This window comes from Oreochromis aureus, linkage group 14, assembly GCF_013358895.1.
Source record: "Oreochromis aureus strain Israel breed Guangdong linkage group 14, ZZ_aureus, whole genome shotgun sequence".
Lineage (NCBI taxonomy): Eukaryota > Metazoa > Chordata > Actinopteri > Cichliformes > Cichlidae > Oreochromis > Oreochromis aureus.
In genome coordinates, this window is record NC_052955.1 from 26,810,691 (window position 1) to 26,830,828 (window position 20,138).

The 20,138-nt window shown below is 41.9% G+C and overlaps 1 protein-coding gene across 7 annotated transcripts in view; it reads right to left on the bottom strand.

The window, feature by feature from the left end:
• The window catches only part of veph1 (ventricular zone expressed PH domain-containing 1), a 107,132-nt gene that overhangs the window by 49,006 nt on the left and 37,988 nt on the right, over window positions 1-20,138 (bottom strand). For 5 of the 7 annotated variants that reach the window (XR_004200234.2, XM_031752698.2, XM_039622647.1 and 2 more), the window contains 5 exons: window positions 18,027-18,190; window positions 16,370-16,579; window positions 7,472-7,692; window positions 5,586-5,792; window positions 4,158-4,531 (listed from right to left, as the gene is read on the bottom strand). Coding sequence is in view for 5 of the 7 variants with exons in the window: in XM_031752698.2 (XP_031608558.1) it covers window positions 4,158-4,531; window positions 5,586-5,792; window positions 7,472-7,692; window positions 16,370-16,579; window positions 18,027-18,190 (1,176 nt within the window). In the remaining 2 variants the exon portion in view is untranslated. Of the gene's footprint in view, window positions 1-4,157; window positions 4,532-5,585; window positions 5,793-7,471; window positions 7,693-16,369; window positions 16,580-18,026; window positions 18,191-20,138 lie in introns of those variants that run through there. The other 2 variants (XM_039622645.1, XR_005615546.1) reach the window with 2 other exon arrangements.

The window sequence follows — 20,138 nt, forward strand, 5'->3', positions numbered from 1 at the left end:
GAGTTTAAAAGTCAATATTTGGTATGAACAACTTTATTCTTCAACACAGCCTGAACTCTCTTACATTAGCTTTCTTATCATTTCTTTCAGGAATAGTTCAAGATATTCAAAGCTCTTCCTGGGATGCTGGCTTTTCTGTTCTCTGTCAACATGGTCCCACACTGCTTCAATAGTGTTGGGGTCCAGACTCTGGGGAGGCCAATCCATGACTTATTGTTCCATTGTGTGTTTGCTTTATCCAGGTATGCTTTCACTTCACTGCCAATAAGATACTTTCCAGGTGGTATTGCATGGTGGCTCAAAATCTGATTTACGTTCATAATTCCACCAGTTTTGACAAGATCCCCAACACCACTGCTTGACAGAGTCTCCATCATGTTTTACAGATAACTGTAGACACTCACTGTTGTATCTCTCTCCTGACCTTTTCTCTGCATAGTGACAAACCAGAAATTTCACATCTGGATTCATCACTCCATCAGACCTGTTGTCACTGATTTTCAGTCCAGTTCTTGTGTGAGTTGGCATACCTCAGCCTTTTCTCCCCATTTCCCTTCCTTAACACTGGCCTCTTCCTTCCACTGAGACAAGACTGACATTTCTGATGAGGCTTTAGCAAACTGTAGATAGATCAACTGAAAGGTCAGATTTCATTTCAGATACTCTTCATCCTCTTCTTCCACTTGTTCTTTGTACTCCACTTATTTAGTTTCCCCAAATTATTTTAAGGACACACTTCATACTACGCTCAGATCTGCCAAGTTTTCAGCTAATAGCTCTTTGGGAATCATATTGTTGATGCAAAGATAATATTTTGTGCTTTTTCATAACTTCAACTAAAGAAATGGGAACAAATGATCTGTTTATATGACAGGCTGCTAGTGACAAAGAGCCTAAAGATTCAATTTAAAATGGTTGTTTTTTGGATCAGGTACAAAATCTGAACACAAGCCAGAAACACTTGTTTTTCAGACACAAAGCCTGAAGGACTGATTAAAAATTAGTAGCAAAATAAATTGAAATAAAGGTGGCTCCAGACTTTTGCACAGTGCCGTACATGAGCTCCAGTTTAGAAAGTCCTGCATTACACTAATGTACCCAGCTTTCAAACAAAAGAAAGCGAACGACTAAGACTGACGATGACAACGGAATCCCGCCCAAAAGGCATCATCTACAAGAGCAGCTCACGATGATATCAGCAGAAAAACTCAGAGCAGCAAAGAGCCTCCCTGTGAGTGCGGCATCGACAAAAAAGCATGTGAACGCAGCGTGTTTTTACTGTGTCCATGTGCACGTGCAGGCGTGCAGAATATATGTTTGGACTGAGCGCTCAAGCGCACTCTTCTGTGTAATCCTCATCCTGTGAGATGAAGGGTCAGCAGCCCATGGGAAGGTCAGCCAGGAGCATGATGACATCATCCAGCTGAGACCACCCGTGACATCATAGGCTGTGAGCCTTAGGGTGGATTCCCATTGCCAGCAGGACCGAATACTAAGCCATCAAACGCAAAGTACACAACTGCTAGTTATATTTACATTCACGTTCAGATTTAATCAATTAACCAGAGGCCGAAGGAGGAGTTTGTTATTTTCTGTCTTGTTTCCTGTTTTCATATGTGTGTAATGTGTGGGTGCCGTTTGACTCCTGGCTGCCTCTCAGATGAAATGACATTAAGGCCAAAGGCGGAGCAATAACATCCTCACGTGTCAATCAAAATATCATCACCTCCTGTGCTGTATCGTGTACGCGTCTGGTTTTCTGTGTGTTTGTTTTGTCTGTCGTGAATATGATGAAAAGAATAATGCCTCACTACAAGCTTGTGTTTGTGGATGGCTCAGAGAAAGGAGTACACACTGGATCATCATGTCTAATTGTTTACCTAAACTGCAGTAATATGTATATGATAACATGTATTGTTGAATGTGCTGTGTAGGCTCTGGGAGCTCTCGTTGTCCAGCTAAATGCGTTTCTTTCTAAATGTGCTCATTTTGTAAAACAAGTCTATATGATGCGTTTTTATTACTTACATCACATTAGGATTTATCATCTTAGGCGGGGCTGGGTCGAATTAAAAAACGTTTGGATATGCAAAAGGTGATGACAAGAGCCGCTAAAAGATGGCAGTGAAGGCTTAATCCAAGTGAACCGAATCGAATTGGAAAACTGAAAATAAGCAGAAATGATCTGAACTGAATGAAAATAAAACGCCAAATCCCTAAATATGAGAAGAATGAGTGTGGAATCGTGAAAATGGATTGGAAAGTTTCAGAAAATGGATTAGATTAGTTTAAGCGGTTTCTTGTTTCATTGTTTTGTTTTGTTTTTTATTTGAACTGGTTGAACCCGTGTTTCGATTCTGCCTGAACTCCAAGCACAAAAGTAGGAAAGTGCTCATCATTCACGCTCACCAAAACTGCTCCCATGCATACGTGTGCTTCTTGCATGCACCCTACATATGCATACCATTCATCTGTTTCTACTTAGCTTTGCAGATTTTGCCTGTGTGATTCTTTCTGGTTGCCTGTTTTTCCACACACTGCCTCTTCTGTCATTTCACACTCGGCCGCTCCGGCCTGTCCCGTTTCCCACCGCCAGTCACCTGACCCTCAGTGCCTCTCTGCTCACTTAAACATATTGCCCTAATCAACTCCCTCTGTATTTATAACCCTAGTTCACCGTGCCTTAGCTGCCAGATTGTCATTGGCTACCTGTACACAGAGCCCGGTACTCAGACTACAATGAACCCCAAACAGAATAAAAATGCCTCAAATAAACACCCCAATCAGAATAAGAAGGCCCGAGAGGGTTGGAATAAACCCTTTTGTAAACTGATCACAAGACAAATTGATTACTGATTGCTTTCTGGCTGTGTTTCTTCTGCGCATGCCCTCCGTCTTGATGTACTTGGAGATGTGCATGTCTCTTCTTTTTCCAATTACAGCAGCTTCCTATCTGAACTGTCCCTTACACTGTCACGCTGCTCCAATTAGGACATGGGTGCACGTAAACACAAGTCCGTATTAGATCCAAAATCTTCAGCTGAACAACTGTTACTGCAACCGATGATAATGCAAGGAAATCTGAAAGTACTGACACACACACACACACACACACACACACACACACACACACACACACACACACACACACACACACACACACACAGATACACACTGCTGGTTTGTTTTTATATTTGAATCATCAGCCTTTTTTCAAGGCCCGATTTAATGCTAACAACCATTTTCAGTTCCCATTAAAAATAATGATATTTTGATCCTATTACGTTGATGTGATTTTGAACCTGAACTGCAAAGATTGGATGTCATCCAAAAGTTTCCCTTGTTTCTGTTATTCCTTTGTGGGCTGCATATACCGCAAGCCCAGACCAGCAGCTCAGCTGAAACACTGGCTATTTTTTCAATGTGTAGTGTGTGTGTGCTGTTTCCCCTCTCACTCTTAATGTCAAATAACCCCCTAACAAGTCCCATTTATAAATGATTAATAGGAGATATTAGGCACGATTAGACATTAGGCACCTCACTAACTAGATTGATGTCATCTGGACAGAGTTTTAGCCACTGCTAAATTATACGAGGCGGTCGAAAATTCCACAGGAAAATCACATGAACCTCATCACCTCATGGGCTGCTGATTCTCAGCGACTGGAAAGCCTTTAGCACACAAATAATCAGTGTACAGTATTTGTTCAGACAGCATAGAAATTTTGGGAAGACCAAAAAAAAACGGCATTCAGGGGCGGGGTGGGGGTGAGGGTGTGGGTAAATTACAGTCTGGATAGGATTAAAATCTGTAATCAGTGAGCACACAACTAAAATCAAACTGCTCCCGGAGAAACAAATCCCTCTCAATTTGGAGCTTTGGAGGCAAAAATCAACCCTCAGCTGAGCGTTGCATCTGTGTCGATGTGTTAGAGACACACAGTGGGAATGAAAGACAGGAGAAGATGAGGTATATTCATACCACATCCCCAATCATACCCATTGATCACCAAGTCTGACTGTAATCTCATTCAGGTTCAGCAGGTTAAATAAACCCTGCCTTTGACAGTCTCCATGGAATCTGCATTTATTGATCAACTTCTGCTTAATTACCTGTGGATTAATACTGAAGACCAGCTTCTACCAGCATGCATTACCTTCTATCACACACTGCTCCGGGACGGGGATCTGCTGCACCATTACTTTACAGAACTCTCCGATCATCTCCATATTGTCTCTTAAATGGATGAAGAGTCTGTCAGCCTCCGCCCGCTCTCCTTTCTGTCCATCCTTCTCTCCGCTTTGACTTTTCTCCGCCTCTTTGGCCGCTCTGTCTAGCGGAGTGACGCCGACCAGAGAGCCGTCTGTCAATTTCCTCTCAGCAGGTGAGACTTCGTGGTTTTCTGAATGCTGATTAGGCAAAGTGTTGGAAAAGGCGCTATCTGTGCTGAGCTCCACCCCTTCACCGTCCTCCCCTTCGTCTGAGTTGATGGACCGAGAACGCACGGCATGGAGAGCCAGGCTCTTTGACCTAGGAGACAGAGCATGAAGCAATAACAGTTAAAGCGATAAAAATGTTTCTGGTACCTCTTCATCAATATTTGTTGACTGTTCTACTTTTTTCTACTTTGCGAAATTATGTAATATCCTTAAGCCACAAAGAAATAACAACTTCCAGAGGAATAGGACATCTCACCAAGCCAGCATTTTGTACTACAAAGATGATAATGAAAGGGATCTTTTGTGCCAGGTTTCCTAGAACCTTGGAAAGATTTGTATATATATAGCTTTGGATAATGAGGCATGACATGCGAGAAACTGTATAAACTGCAACCTGACAACCAGGTGTGCTCCAGCACATTCTAAGTACAGTATTATCCCACTACCAGCTCAATTCCAAGCGTGGCGAAAACTTAAAATGAGACTGAAACTGGAACTAAATTCTAGGAGTGGATGGCACTATAGGGCTCCCAAAGTACTACTGAGCAATGAAGAATTTATTAAAGAGACAGAGAAACAATTTTTTTTATAACAAGTAGTATTAAAAAATCTAAAAACAAAACAAAACACAGCAACATAACCCCCCCCCCACCAAAAAAAACATAAAATGTCTAAATTTTAGAGGACAATATACAGAGGAATTAAAGAAATATGCATGTTTTTGCGAAAACACAGCTAATGTTTAATTTCTTTCTATGCCAGCGCTCAGTGTCTGCTGGCTCAGCTGATACCATCCCATTGGTAAATCTCATAAAGGAAGCCCTTTTGTAATTGCTTTAGCCTGCTACAGATGCAGCTGCTGCTGCAAGCCACTTTGCAACCCACCTATAACACAGTCTTTAACTTTTGAGGCAGTGATGTAACCTGTTCACTGTTTTATATGTAAATTTGTGTCATTTCAATTTCATAAAATAAACAACATTTCCAAGTGTGGCAGTGTTTACATTCTTCAACAAACACACAAATATGTCTTCTTGGCTCAAGGCATCTCTTCAAATCAACCAGATTCTTCATAAAAATATGTTTTTTTCTATCCAGTCAGATTTCAGAGGACACTGAGCAGAAGCATGTTCTTACTAACTGACCTGTTGAATCTCATCTCACGCCTCTCCTCCCTGACTGTTTGGCTTAGGCTGTAGGGTCGCTGCGGGGCAGGAGAGTCCTCCCCAGCCGCCTCCTCCTCCTCGTCTTCCACTGTGTCTCCCAGTTTCTCCTCAAAAGCCTGGATCTTCACCTGCAGCTGCTGCTCTGGTGCTCCTCCTCCTCCATCTGATTGGAACGCCTCATCCACCCTGAATGCACACACAGAGCCAGAGTTCGCATTATAGTTGCTATACGTGTGACCTGAAGCTGACAATGTCACAAGTTTCTCCCCCTCTGGCAAACTTTGGCTTAATTTGGTGCTTTCTCACATTATTTGGTTCAAATTGTGTCTGAACCTTGTTTCGCTCTTTTCTGTCTTTCGTTCCTTACTCGTGTTTTTATACAAATATCCTTCAAAATTTCTGCTTGTTTGAAAGAGGGCTTCCTTTCCACTCCCCCCTGCTCTTTCACTAATAAACTGCCTTTGCCTCCCTCCAATCCTTTTTCCCTTCTATCTTTCTTCCAAAAGACCCCAAGCAAAGTCTTTCGAAGCCTCAAACTCTGCACACAATGTTCTTATTTAGAAGAGAGCTGTGTGTGTCATTTCCACAGGGCAGCCAGATGACTCTTGGCCAGCGTATGCACGGTATGGCGTGTTCACTTCTTGTGCACGCAGATTGTTTTGAAGACAAAACCAAAAAGAAAAATATTTTAATGACCTTAAATGACAGTGCGCTGTAACAGACCCAGATTTGATTTTAGTGTCACGATCAAAGTAACACAGCTCAATGTGTCGAGTCAGTATGTGTAGTCTCTTTATGACTCAGTCTCTGACACAAAAAAAATCCCCCACTCGCCCTGTGGGGCGGCCTTCATCCTTCAAGCTCGGGTGCTCTATCAAAGGCCTGGGAGCTTGAGGGCCATGTGCAGTATCTTAGCTGTTCCTAGGACTGCGCTCTTCTGGACAGAGATGTCGGATGTTGTTCCTGGGATCTGCTGGAGCCACTCGCCCAGTTTGGGGGTCACTGCCCCGAGACCACTGCTGCCTTTACCCTCCACATCTTCTCGAGTTGTTCTCTCAGCCCTTGGTATTTCTCGAGCTTCTCGTGGTCCTTCTTCCTGACGTTGTTATCGCTTGGTATAGCTACATCCGTCACTACGGTCGCCTTTCTCTGCTTGTCCACCACAGCTATGTTCGGTTGGTTAACCATCACTAGTTTGTCCGTCTGTATCTGGAAGTCCCACGGGATCTTAGTTCAGTCATTCTCAACCACCCTGGGGGTCCTCTGCTATCAACAGAATAGCAGATTATGTATTTTCAGACCGTTCTCTGTAAACCTGGGATATGATTGTGTGGGAAAGTCCCAGCAGATCAGCAGTTTCTGAAATCCTCAGACCAAACCATCTGGCACCAAAAAACCACGCCACGTTCAAAGTCATTTTGAACGTGGCGTGGTTCTTCCTCATTCTGATGCTCAGTTTGAACTTCAGCAGGCCGTATTGACCATGTCCACATGCCAAAATGCACTGAGCTGCTGCCATGTGGGTGGCTGATTAGATGTTTTTTTAGATTAACAGGCAGTTGACCAGGTGGACCTAATAAACTGGCCAGTGAGTGCACAAATCCCTTTTTAAATAAAAGGAAGAAACAGAGCATTGTAGTTGCTTAGTCTGCAAAAACTCAAATTTTATTAAAGTGAAACCTGAGCAAATACAAAACATAACAAGAATATAATCAGCAACACTTGAATATCAATCTCTAGTTGTCTCTAGCTACTCTCCATACTAGCTGCTGCAATCCAGAGAGGCTGTAGAGACACTATTTAAGAATTTAGGTGACCACCGCTAAGAGATTTCATGCAGCCCATGTTAACAGGTGTTTCCTTACCTGCAGTGTGCCGTTGATTTCTCCTCCAGTCGTCTTCCCAGAAGCCTGGCTATAGCAGTGAAAGAGTTGCTCATCCTGTAGATGTCTTTACCGCAGCCGCCCAGCAAAGATGGGTAACGGTCGGTCAGCGCTCTGATCTCCAGCAGAAGGGTGTGGTGAAAGCTGTGCTCCATGCCGCCCAGAAGGGACACCAGGTAGACCAACGAGCTGTGAGCATGAGTCTGGAGAAAGGAGACCACATAATATCAGCCCTGGCCGACACTGGCCTTGGTATAAAATTAAACAGAAAAACAACCGAGGATTTTCATGAAGATGTTTTACTGCCTAATAGTTTATTTTTCATTTAAAATGGAGCCAGTGTTGTGTTTTGCAGCAGTTTGGGAATATTGTTGTGTTTACATGTGTTTTGGTGAAGAAAGCTTGAATTTTAGCTATGGTAATTCAACACACATGAGTTTTCCTCTTCCAGTCTGTTTGGGAGGGTTTGGTGTAACTTATTTTGTTACTAAATCATAGCAAACAATAATAAATACAAACACATGCAGGCTGGCTCCTAGCAAACTTTTTAAAATACAAACTTGTTCTTTTCCCAAATGTAATATCTTTCCAACTGAACTGCTGTAATAACCACATTTCATCATTCCCAGCATGTTTCTGTACAAATGAAATCCAGCACATATACAGTCTTGTGACTGTTGACAGAGTAATACTTAACCAGGAATATGACCTGTGCAATACCCCCTCAATAGACGCCCCGTGCCTCTCTTGTATATATATATTTCTGTATACAAAATTGTGTAACGTATACTTTAATGTAATCAGCTTTATTTAACAGGAGCAGCCGCATTTTAAACAGAGCGCAGAAATCGGCGTGACGGCAGATGATCAAAGGTGAGTGAGAGCTCTCTTGTGGTGTTTTAGGGCAGAACTAAAGCCAAAAACTCCCCATCTGTGGTCAAAAACCTTTTTTTAAACTCTCGTGTCTTATAAAACTCACAATGCAGAACTAAAAACTTAAAACACTCTCCTTCCTTCTCGAATTCTCCGATAAGAAGTGATTGATTGATGGCGGGCAGAGCCAACCTCTGTTTCCAGAACACCTTGTAACGAGGAGAGAACAACGCAGTTACAGCATTGTTCAGGCATGCCTCACAAGCACTCTCTGTAGGATACTTCGTTTATATTATGTGGATCCCAAAACTACCACAAAAGGAAGAACTGGACTTTTTAAAAAAAAAACTTAAACCTAACAACATGCCAAGCAGGTATTTAGGAGTTTCCAAGGCCCAGCACAAAAATGACTCAGGAGCGTGGCTGGAGCTCAGGCTTTGGCTACTTCTGAACTAAAGTTCAGGCTTTTACTGTCCAGATGATTTTACTTTTTAAGGACTTACTAAAATTCTTCCAAATATTGCAGCATACGCAGAGGCTCGCATCATTTTCACTTTGGAACTGAGAGTAATAGCATAAAATTAAAAATTTAAAAATCTGCCGGACATATGAAGATCTCTTCAATCGTCAAATTACGTTTAATTATTTGGAGACAGCACTTGGCCTTGATTTCGTATCCTGAACACATTACGGCTTTAAAAGCTAAACCCTTTTGTAAAGCTCTGCCAAAAAGGACAATAACAGGAAGGTCTTAAAAAAGAACTACTAGCTGTTTTTAATTATGAGCTTCCATGTTTTCCAGAAAATGATGGCAGGGGGGAGCAGATCTTCTTCCAAACTGCCAATCTGCAGAAGACTGACACAGATCTAGAGATTTATGGTTTTTCAGCCTCGTGTCTGAACAAATAAATTTCCAAATGCATCCCCTGGGAAACAAACTGTGGCCCGTTCTGTTTCAGTCACTGACAATAATCTGAGCCAAGCTCCTCTGGCAATAGCACCTGCGCTGGTGTGTACAAAACATTAAATACTGGGGGATTCAAACCAAAAGAGAAAAAGCAAAGAAAGAAAACATTTCATCGGTACAGCGACAAGCCAAATCCTCTCGCTGCTTACCAACCAGTTATTTTCTTTTCCTTTCTTCCCTTGCTTCTTTGCATTAGCTTCAATTGGAGCTGCAGTCTGGCACACAGTCACTCTACGGTCTCTTCATTTATTAAATACAAACAACAGCAAACGAATATGATTATAGTTATCTTTCAGGTATATAGAATTTGTGTAACACTGCCTAAAATCAACTGACAATCTTAATCATCTCAAAGAGTTTAAGTTAGTGTGGAGACCAAATTATTTAGAAGAAGTTTGTTAATTCACAGAGTCAGACACAGCATGCAAAGGTGGAGCAGGGTAGGGTGTGGGTGGGTTGCAAAGTGGCTTGGAGAGGCAGCTACAACTGTTGCAGGCTAAAGAAACTGAAATGATGCACATTATCCGAGAATTGCCCGCTTGCAAATTTCGGATAATGTCACCATGAGCAGGGACTGTGATCAGCTGCTGGGTGAGTTTGACTTTGTGGCCTCCCTGATTAGGGATGGGTACCGGTATCCGGTTCTGACATAAATGGTAGTAACCAGACCGAAAAGCAGCGCACATTTCGGGGCTTTTTTTCTGTGCTTTTTTTTCCTGAGATGTCATACACTTTGGATTCTAGCCAATCATTTTACCTTTGCAAGCGTAGTAGGCGGGCCCAGGTACGTACGTTCTTTTAGAGCAGAGCTACAGATTAAAAATGCCCAAGGCGAAGCGGTCAAAAGTCTGGCTGTACTTCACAGCAAAAGATGCAAACTCAGCAGCCTGCAACAAGTGCTTTAAGCTGATACTGTACAAAGGAGGCAACTCCTCGAATCTGATGAAACACCTGGTGATGCATAGTGTTTTTTTAAAAGCCGAGAAATGCACCGTATTTGATAGCTTGCTGCGAGACCTCACACCGTGCACATCTACTGCGGGTGTGGTGCCTGTTATCGGACCCGAAGTTAGCAACATCCCCCAAGAACCTGAAGAGGAGAGTCCTGGCCCCTAGCCCTGCCAGTGTAGCAGAAATGATGACGGATGATGATGGCAGCAGCAGCCATTCTTCTCTGCGTGAGTAGCTTCATGTTGTTCATGTGTAATTAACGTTGAGTACGCTAACCACGTTATTAAATTAACGCATGTAAGGTGAACTAGCAAACACCGTCGTAGTTACATGCAGCTGTCTTCTTGTTTGATGGCAGATACTCCCTTCACCCTGGCCAAAAAGGCTAAAATGACCAAAGAAAAAGTGGAAACAGCTAAACATGAGAGGTTTTTGGACAAAGTTTGTGTTCTCCATTCTTTAAGCACCGGTTCGAGCACCATTTAAGCACCGGCACCGTTTCAAAAGTACCGGTTTGGCACCAGTATCGGATAAAACCTAAACGATAAGCCATCCCTATCCCTGATGTAAAGCTAAGTTTACAAGTTTAAAGCTAAGTTAATCAAACAAATATATATATCTTTTATTGTTCTGTTGAATTGAATTCATATATATAGCACCAATCTATCAGCTGTCTCAGAGAGAAATTCTGTAACCATCAGATGAAGCCCTACAAGCAAGCACTTGGCGATAGTGGGAAGAAAGAACTCCACGTTAACACCAAGATATCTCTAGTAGAACCAGGCACAGGGAGAAGTGAGAACTGCACACACTGGTTTCTCACCATTGCTTTGAGACAGGATGTTGCTAATACTACGCACATTATAGTTCATTTACTCTAGTTTGAATCAGTTGATGAGTTTGTAAATTTGTAGCTTTTTCTCAGTGGTTTGGGTTTTTTCCTACAGAAAGTCTCCAAGTGAACCAAAATACGTCACTACAATAGCTTATAGCTTATAGGCTGGATGTGAATACAGGAAGAAGGTTGTTCTGTTCTGCATAACATGGAGAATTTACATTACTGTTACGGCTAGTCGCTAACCTGTACTGACCGTTTGGTACTCTGCACATCTATGGTACGCTGCTGCACCCCAGAAAACAAAGCATAGTTGGCTAAGGGAAGGTGTTTAGCTCAAATTTGCAGCATATACTGTAGCTGGTTGTTGGTTCAGATCACGTTCACACCATAAACAAGGCCACCTCCTCCAAAAAGTCTCGTGAATCGAAGGGTAAAAAAGTACCAGAGTTCAGTTTAAACGGACTAAACACCAAAGGTGTGAAAATAGGCTTTGTTCATGACCAAGCCCTATCTTGTGATCCTATATAGCAGTCGCAACTATACTGTCTAAATTTCTTTCCAAATAATAACAAACTAGGTATTTTAAATGCACAGGATTAGCACTAAATGCAGAACGACATCAGAGTTGAATGAAGTCCTCATCAATCAAATGCACACAAGCAGATTCTGGAGAAATTACAGTGGGATTGTTGCTAATGCCAGATTTGGCCTGATGCTTTCTGCTACCATGTTTTATGCAAACAGATTAGTGTTCCTACATCAACAAAGTTTTTCTTGTAGGAAACCCCCTCCAAATCTTTAAACATATCTACAAATGGATGGTGGCCCATGAGGGTCCGAATAGATTGTTGCTCCTCAATTGGTCACACCTGCATTCAGCTAAGCAGCAGTTAAAGTTAGCATGGTGATGACATTCCTTGTAACTGAAGGAAAATGACACTAAGAAACAGAGTCTAAACTCTTATCAGTGTGGTTTAAAAACCATGAGTGCCACATGGAGCTGATGCACAGCTTTTTGTGTTCCTAGTGTTAAAAAACGCACTTGTGGGAGCGAGATAGAAGAATAGGTAGTTGCTGTTTTACTCCAATAATCTTTGATGAAATTATAATGGATCTCTATGGGACAAGTAGATGACACTTCTCTGCCTCTGATGCCTACAGATTAAAGAGTGCAAGTCAGCTTGCTTTGAGAAAGAGACGATTCAGAAAAAGATGAAATGATGCTAGTAGAGTGAAAAATATGAGCTCAGCAGTAGGTTAGAGAGAAAAGTTTAAGAAAAAAAAATCTGCCTCTCCCACTCCAACAGTTAATTAGTCAACTTAAGCTCTGAACAACCCCCCCGTCCCTGAAACAGTAAGACACACGTTCACAAAGCGGTCATCTGGCTATTTCAACAGTGTTTCTACCACACACTGAGTGGGACTAGTTTGATTAGTTTTATTTCTGTATAGCAACATATAGCAAGACAATCTTTGCAACAATTCCATCAGTTTCTTTTTTCAGATTTTCCTGCAGGACTGCTCGACTAAAAAGCAGTCCACAGCAGTCCACGCTGTGCAAGGGTTTCTTCCACCAGTGACATATTCTGATCCAACACGCAATAAGTCCAGAAACACAATATAGACTAACTCCCTTCAGGTGGCTGAGGGAAGCCAGAGAAAGACTTGTGCAATCAAGAACAAATGCATCCCAGTGTGAAAGGTTGTGTGTATGTGTGTGTGCGTGCTTGCAGGGCACAAACACGAACCCACAGGAGGGTCTCTCCACTGCCATCATCAGGAGGCCTCAGCGGGGGCAATTCCCAGAAAACACTGGTTATTTTCCAAATGGTTCCAATGTGAAGAAAGGCAGGACACCGAGGTCCAACAATCTGTGTATCTGAACGTGTATGAGTATTTGTGAGTGTGTTAAAACTGCGCTGGCAGGTTTTTTGACAAGAAGATTGAGGAGGAAAGGAACTTTCAGAGGGAAACTTTGCCCTGGAGTAATAGAAAGCATATTATGGGTTCCAGCTTTGAGATTTCTGTGTACGTCCATTTCTGTTTCTGCGTGTTTGTTTGTATATGTGTATGGGTGGAGGGGGAACACTTCATGTAGAGACAGTCATAATGGTTTTTTTTTTTTGCTAATTTCCCCTAAATTGTTGTTAAACTGCCTAAAATGCACCCAGAGGAAAAGAGAAAAAGAAAGTGGGAGCTCTCACCTGTCTTGCTGTCAGTCTAACCACCCCCAAACACACACACAGACATCACAGACTGACTATAAAGTGGGTCTTTATCACATGTATGATTACACAGTGCTGCATAAATACTTAAAGGGTTAGAACAAGACAAGCAATAGAGCTGTAAACCTACAAGAAGGTCTACACTGAACGCCTTTAGATGAAGATGACATGATAACAATAATAATAATAATAATAGTAATTTTTGTTGTCATTTTAAACCCTGAAAGAACACAACATAAGACAACAAAACTTATAAAGCCATATTAGAGGCTCTGTGAGAGCGTGCTGTGTAAGCATGCTGATCATAAGCAGGAATCTTTTTTTTCTCTTCTTCGGTTTTAATTCATTTTATTAACTTTTGTTTATTAGTATTGACCTTGTGTACAGTACACAGCAGGTTTAAGAGAAAGCAAATATTATTATTTTTGTGTTACTGTTAAATGACCCAAATCCTTAGACCTGGTGGTGGATCTGAGTGTTATACAATTTAAACTGATGAGGAAATTTGTATTTTATAAAGTTTTTTTTAAAAAGTAATCGATTATTTTTATCTTCGACATACCTGAATGTCTGAACTCATTCATTCAAACCCATTAAATAGTCATTGGACAAATAAAACACTGAAATTGGGGCTTAATATTGCTTTATCAAAGACAGACTTCATCGTCAAGACGACCTTTTATTGTTGTCCATCAGTCTATATCATTGCATTTTGCTCTGTTTAAAAGACTATTTGTTGTTTAACCTGTGATCGCCATCTCGAGCGTTTGAGGCCACAAACAAAGTCAAGTAATTAGTGAAATACCACATTTTTAACTCAAGAAACTATCAAGATGGTATTAATGCAAACTGAGTAACATCTGATGGCAGCCATATGTGTGACCCATAGGTTAAAGGATGCACATGGAACAAATTGTTCTTTCAAAACAAATTTTGATATTCTTAATCTCTACAAAAAGTGAACTTATTGGATGTAACAGGAGTTGTCATGCTGTATTAGCAGTATTCAAAGCCATGAATGCTTTTAAATCTGTGCAAAAGTCAATACAGACACAAATAACGTGTCTGTTTTTGGTTTTAAACAGAGGGGTGTCACGCTCTTGGTGTCATGTGATTCACTGAGTCAGCCAGTCCATAAATTGCCAACTCGTGGTGGCGGAGGGGTTTGCATGTTTGAGTGACCCTGAGATCTGTGTTGTCAGGGGCAATTTTCCCCTGGTAGGGTCTTTCAAGGCAAACTGGCTTTGGTTGAGGGGCCAGAGAAAGTGAAACGTTGTTTACTCCAGGACAGGGTCGCTCGGGCTTCACCTTGGAGGTGGGCCTGTGGGAGGGGCTCACTGCAAAGCGCTTTGTGACCAGATTATGGGTTAAATGAGCCACATGGGCCCAGCCCTCCAGTGAGGCCACCGGGAGCAGGAGCGGCTAGTTCACAGGGAGGTACTATGTGGATTTGGTGGCAGTCAGAGGCAGAGAACTGGCTCTATAGACATGAAATATCACCTCTGTGGTGGGGAAGGAGAACGAGCTTGTTCGTCAGCCTCACCTGGGAGGGGGGTGTAGTTTACTAAGGATATAGTGAGGCAATAGAAGAAATACTCAGAGGATCTGCCGATCCCCTCTGACACGCCTCATCAGATGAAAAGGGGTCTTGGGAAAAGGAGATGACTCATTGCTGTTGCTGAGGTTGCCAAGGTGCCTAACAAACTCCCTTGTGGTCGGCGCCTTGGGTAGATGAGGCTAGCCTAGAGTTAAGGCTCTGAATATTACTGGTCCCTCATGGTTTATATGCCTCTGTGAAACTACATGGGAGTCAGGGACAGCTACCTTTGAACTGGAAAACTGAGGCGGTCGTCCTCCTTTTAACCAAATTGACAGCTTGATTCACATTGATACAATAACTCAGACTTGTTCATGGTGGAGGTTAGACTTTGCAAGGTCTGCCTTTTGTCACCAAATCTGCTGATAATTTTTGTGGATGACAGGATATGGTGATGTAGGCAATTTTAAAAACAAAATTTCACACATGCTGAGCTAAGATTTCAAAATACATTTTCCAGTATAGCCGATTTTCCCTTTTCAGCACACAAAGGACCAACTGTTTTCTGAGGTTAATGTTCCCTAAAATTGTTATGTTTGCAACAATAGGCTAAGGCTTAGAACATTGCTCCTTCACTGTTGCTTCAAATTAGATCTTCACCTGCCAGAATAACAGACTCTGACCTTTCTAAGCCCTGCGAGGTTTCGGCATGTGTTGGGAAAGACAATTCCACCGAACACTGATGTATGCAGGTGTCAGACGGCGGTCCAAACCTCCGGATCTGCCCGGCCTATCCGGTCTGTGTGTGTTTTATACTTGGCAGAGCATGAGAGAACAAGTCATATGAGTGCCCATTCTTTCCTACCCATTAAAATAATCACTCCTGCCTGTTTACAGTAAGTGTGTGTTTCAATGACCTCTACTTGTTTCTATTATTTCCTTCAGACTTGCTCCTCTTCATATTCTCAGTTGGGTTAATTGAGGTAATATGCTTGAACGAACTGTAAAATATGAATTTATGTCATGCAGTTAATCAAAGTTTATCCACTTATTCCATTCGCACACTGATGCAAAGTGATGGCCTAATCAGGAATTCACATCCGGTGTGTAAAAGCCTTTACAGTTAAGCCTCTTCAACTGGAAACTCATTTTGTAGAAGACAGTCAAAAAATGGTAACTCTGGTGCAGAGGGCAGGTGGAGTGTGTTATACTAGAGTGGCCAAAAAGCTTCCACATTTTCAGTGTGGTGCTGCTTATGAAAAACAGAGAGCATACTCCTGAGCTTCCAGAGAGGTGCAGATCATGCACAAATCATATACTTTAACCTCCAGTGGTCAAAAGATCATCTCCAGAAAGCAATCTAAAAATAGCTGCAACTGGAGCAGCCCAGAGGTGTACCAGAAGTTGAACTTGAAGGTAAGATCACCCAAATTTGAAATGAGGTAAGGCTCTTTTTTTGAGTGTGTGTGTGCTTTTTTGTTTTTTTTACCTCGCTGATGATGCCCACAGCACCGTGGATTTTGGCCACATGAGCCAGAAAAGCAGGAAACTGCTGTCCCAATATCCTGAGGGCTGGCAGAAAGCTGACCAGCGAGGAAGGACTTGCTTGAGACACATCGACAAGTGCTCCCAAAAGAGCCTCGGTGAGAGACTGGTTCCCTAGGTAACCGACCAATGTGGGAACCTGAGGGCTCAACATCTGCATGGATGAGGAAAAAAAAGAAAGAAGCAGAGAATTAGAGAGGGGGAAGGAAAATAAAATAAAAACAAAGCATTATTCATGACAAATAACATCTACCAAAAGGAGCCCTGATCTTTCCAGTGAAGGCCGTAGGTGAGAGGAGTGACCTTGGAGTGAGATGAAGATACTCATGACTAATAATAAACAAAAGCCTGGCTGTAGGGATGTCTGGAAAAACTGAGTGAAAAAGCTCCTGCTCATAATCTGTAAGGGTCACAGTAGACTGCACTAGACTGGAATGGTCTAACAATATCCGCCATTGCCAGCTCTTTAGTTGTTGTGAAAGATTATCAAACCATATATGTCCTGTTCACAATTCTGTCTGACAAATGAAAAATAAGTTATGCAGTTCAAAAGTTCCACACGAGTGCCATTTTAATGCCGCATCACTTACGAAAAGTGAATATCAAGATGCCAAACATTTGGTAACTGCTGTGACGAACACAGCTACAATATTTTCCCGTGTGCCTATGTGGGGGGTTCACATTAGAATAACTCCAGATGGCTGCTTTTGTTTCTCAACTGAGGCTGCGTTTTACCACCATGTGCTCTGCTTGGTATGTGGTACTTCCCCGCCCACCCCCTCCTTCACGTTGAACATCAGCAGCTCTGGTCCAAAATATCCAGGATTAAGGGAAATCCTGCTGAGAAACGTGCACACCACATGCAATTCCCCCAGTGCTTTCTCTTTTTTTTTCTCCAATGCATTTTCCACATGCATTCATTTGCATACATTTGAGTCACGGACAGAAACAACATAATCACAGACATGCTGGATTTCGCAACTTCTTCATGAGTGTTTTTGTTTCTGGATTACTTTCACATGAGCCATCAGTTCTGACTGTAATGCATTTACCTCATTTTACTTTTTATTAATAGTAGATATACTATGTTTAGGTGTCACTCGACTATGGATTCCTGAAACAGTCACATCAACATCACTAAAGGAAATGACCGGCAAAGCTTCACAAAACCCAAAACACATTATAAAAAGCACACAGGCACTTAAATAAGCCTCAACAAGTTATCCTGCCTACCCAACCACGTTGTGCAGATGCAAGCACACAACTGAGGTTTCTACATGGTCTGAACTATGTGGTGGGAGGCATTTAAATGATGTACAGCACTGAACAAATGTATTATGCCACCTGTCATAAAAACAAGAAAATAGAAGTATTTTAGAAATCTGTCAAAACATTTTATTTATTTTTTAATTGTAATTTTTCCCCACGTTGGGTGCAAAGCAGTGACACAGTGACTGAAATTTTAATATAAATTACCGGTGAAGTAATAATGGTATGAGCAGCCATAACTTAACAGAAAAAACAATCCAAATTGAAGTGGATAGTTTGGAAAGTTGGTTTCACCTACAGTAAATTGTTAATTCGTCAGCACAAACACTCACAAGTGGATGTTGCTCGGCAACCATTTGAATAAGCCTGATCAGGTGTTGTTGCTCGGTGGATTCCAGCTGTGGCATCATGGCCGTGAGGTTGCCTAGGTGGTGGTGAATGGTGTCTGGTTGTTTGGGGTAGACTGAGGGCAGAACTCTCAACAGCATGTGGTTACCTGGCAGGGAAAGAGAAACACAGATGTTTTATTGAGCCCCAGAGACAACTTCAAAGCCTTGCACACAGAGATTCCACACAAAGTGGTCATTGTGTGAAAAAAAAATCTAATTTTATTTTACTGATTTATACATTTTCCAACCTAATAAGCTGCTGTTTCACTGAATATACTGCCTATACCTGTGACATGTGTTACTGCACTGAGCATCTGGCCTCTTTTTTAACGTTTCCATGCATTTAAAGCGTGCTGAATTTGTGTTTTATCTTTGCTAATCCCACAAACCTGATAAGGATAAGCGGAAGAAAATGGATGGAAGGATCTTCTGTGGTTGGGTACCAATACCAGCTAAACACCATCAAATTACACACATATACTGTGACAACAAACGAGCAGCTAAGCATGAAGGGGTCAGCTGCTCCTTTGCTTTTCCTATTGAACAAAATGTTAAGAAAACTTTTCAGGAAGAGAAAGAAGGTGAGACAGAAGCAAAAGGCATTCTTTTGTTTACTCAGGAAAATAACACTGTGACAAAGTTTCTTTTGTCCCTTTCTCGTCCCGTGCTGTTTGCAACAGGATGACCCAAACAGGGTCAACACAGAGTTAGAGGAGGCTGTTAGCTCGGTCTGGTCAGTGTCGCATTGGCACATTTATTACAGGAGGTGAAAAAGGTCACTTTGGCAGATCCTGAGGGTCTTTTGCATTTTGTCATCCTCTCTCCACAGATTTAGGTCTGACATGTCGTCTCCAATCCTGTTTTATGTGCTTATTTCTGTGTTTGAGGAGCAAAGATGTTGAGAATGATCAAAAAAAAGAAAAAGCATATTGTTTAAAACCTTCCTTTTTAAGTTGCCTTTTGCAAAGCTCTAATGCTATCCCCAGAAGACACACATCAGATTACCAGTCATGAGACAACATCTCTGTTTGGGAATGAAATTTTCATTCTTTGTCAGTACTCATGCAGTGATGCTGAGACAGCCAGTACTGACGCATGACTGGCAAAAAGGCATTTGCTGATCAGCAAAGAGCCCAAGAAAACCCACAGTATTACCCAACAGCCTTCGAATAACATATAAAACATCTTTAAATGATTCACATCAGTGAACAAAGACTCTTATGTCCTATTATGGGACATCTCAGGGTTCTGTACTATGGTTCTTGAGTACTACATAAAGCCAAAAGCCCGGTGACGTTATGTTTAACTGTTGCAAACGATATAAATTGTATAAACTGCTTTAAAGGACTAGGATTTATAGTATTTGCAGAACAGATGGACCAAATGAAATGGTCAGGTTGGAGGAATAACTACTGGTGGAGGGCTTTAAGAAGTACTTTAACACTCCTGAGCTTAGCTAGCCTTAGCACAAACACTGAACAAACAGTGGCACTGCCCAAACACGACAAAATTAATCTTCCAGCAACTTAAGTTCATTAAAGCTCAGGTAAGCAAATCAAGACTCCTGCACCTCCTCTGGGCCCCATCAGGAGGCTTTGGCCAATCACAGGTTGTGTCAGATCAAATCAGGTGAGATTTGCTGTTGGAGGTAAGATGTAAAGGAGCAGTGGCTTAAGCTGGATCCTCTTACCTGGCAGAGGTGGGTTTGAATGATGGGAGGGGCTTAGAACAGAGGAGGCAGAGCCACAGGAAAATTACACGTTATACTAAAACCAGTATTAACCTATAAATCACAGTAACCACAGGCTGTCCGCTCAAAACTGTTCAGCAGGTTTGACGCTGGAACAGAACAACAGAGAGGTCTGACTGTTCTGTGCAAATGGAAGATAATATTTATAAGACGGTCATTGGCTCTATTTATGTTCACTTCTCTTGCTTTGAATGTTGCCTACAATGTCCACTAATGTACACTAATGTAGACTATCACGTACAGGCCCTGTACTTTAAACACAAATCACCATAAAAAGAAACTGACACAGTTAGTGCACAGAAAGA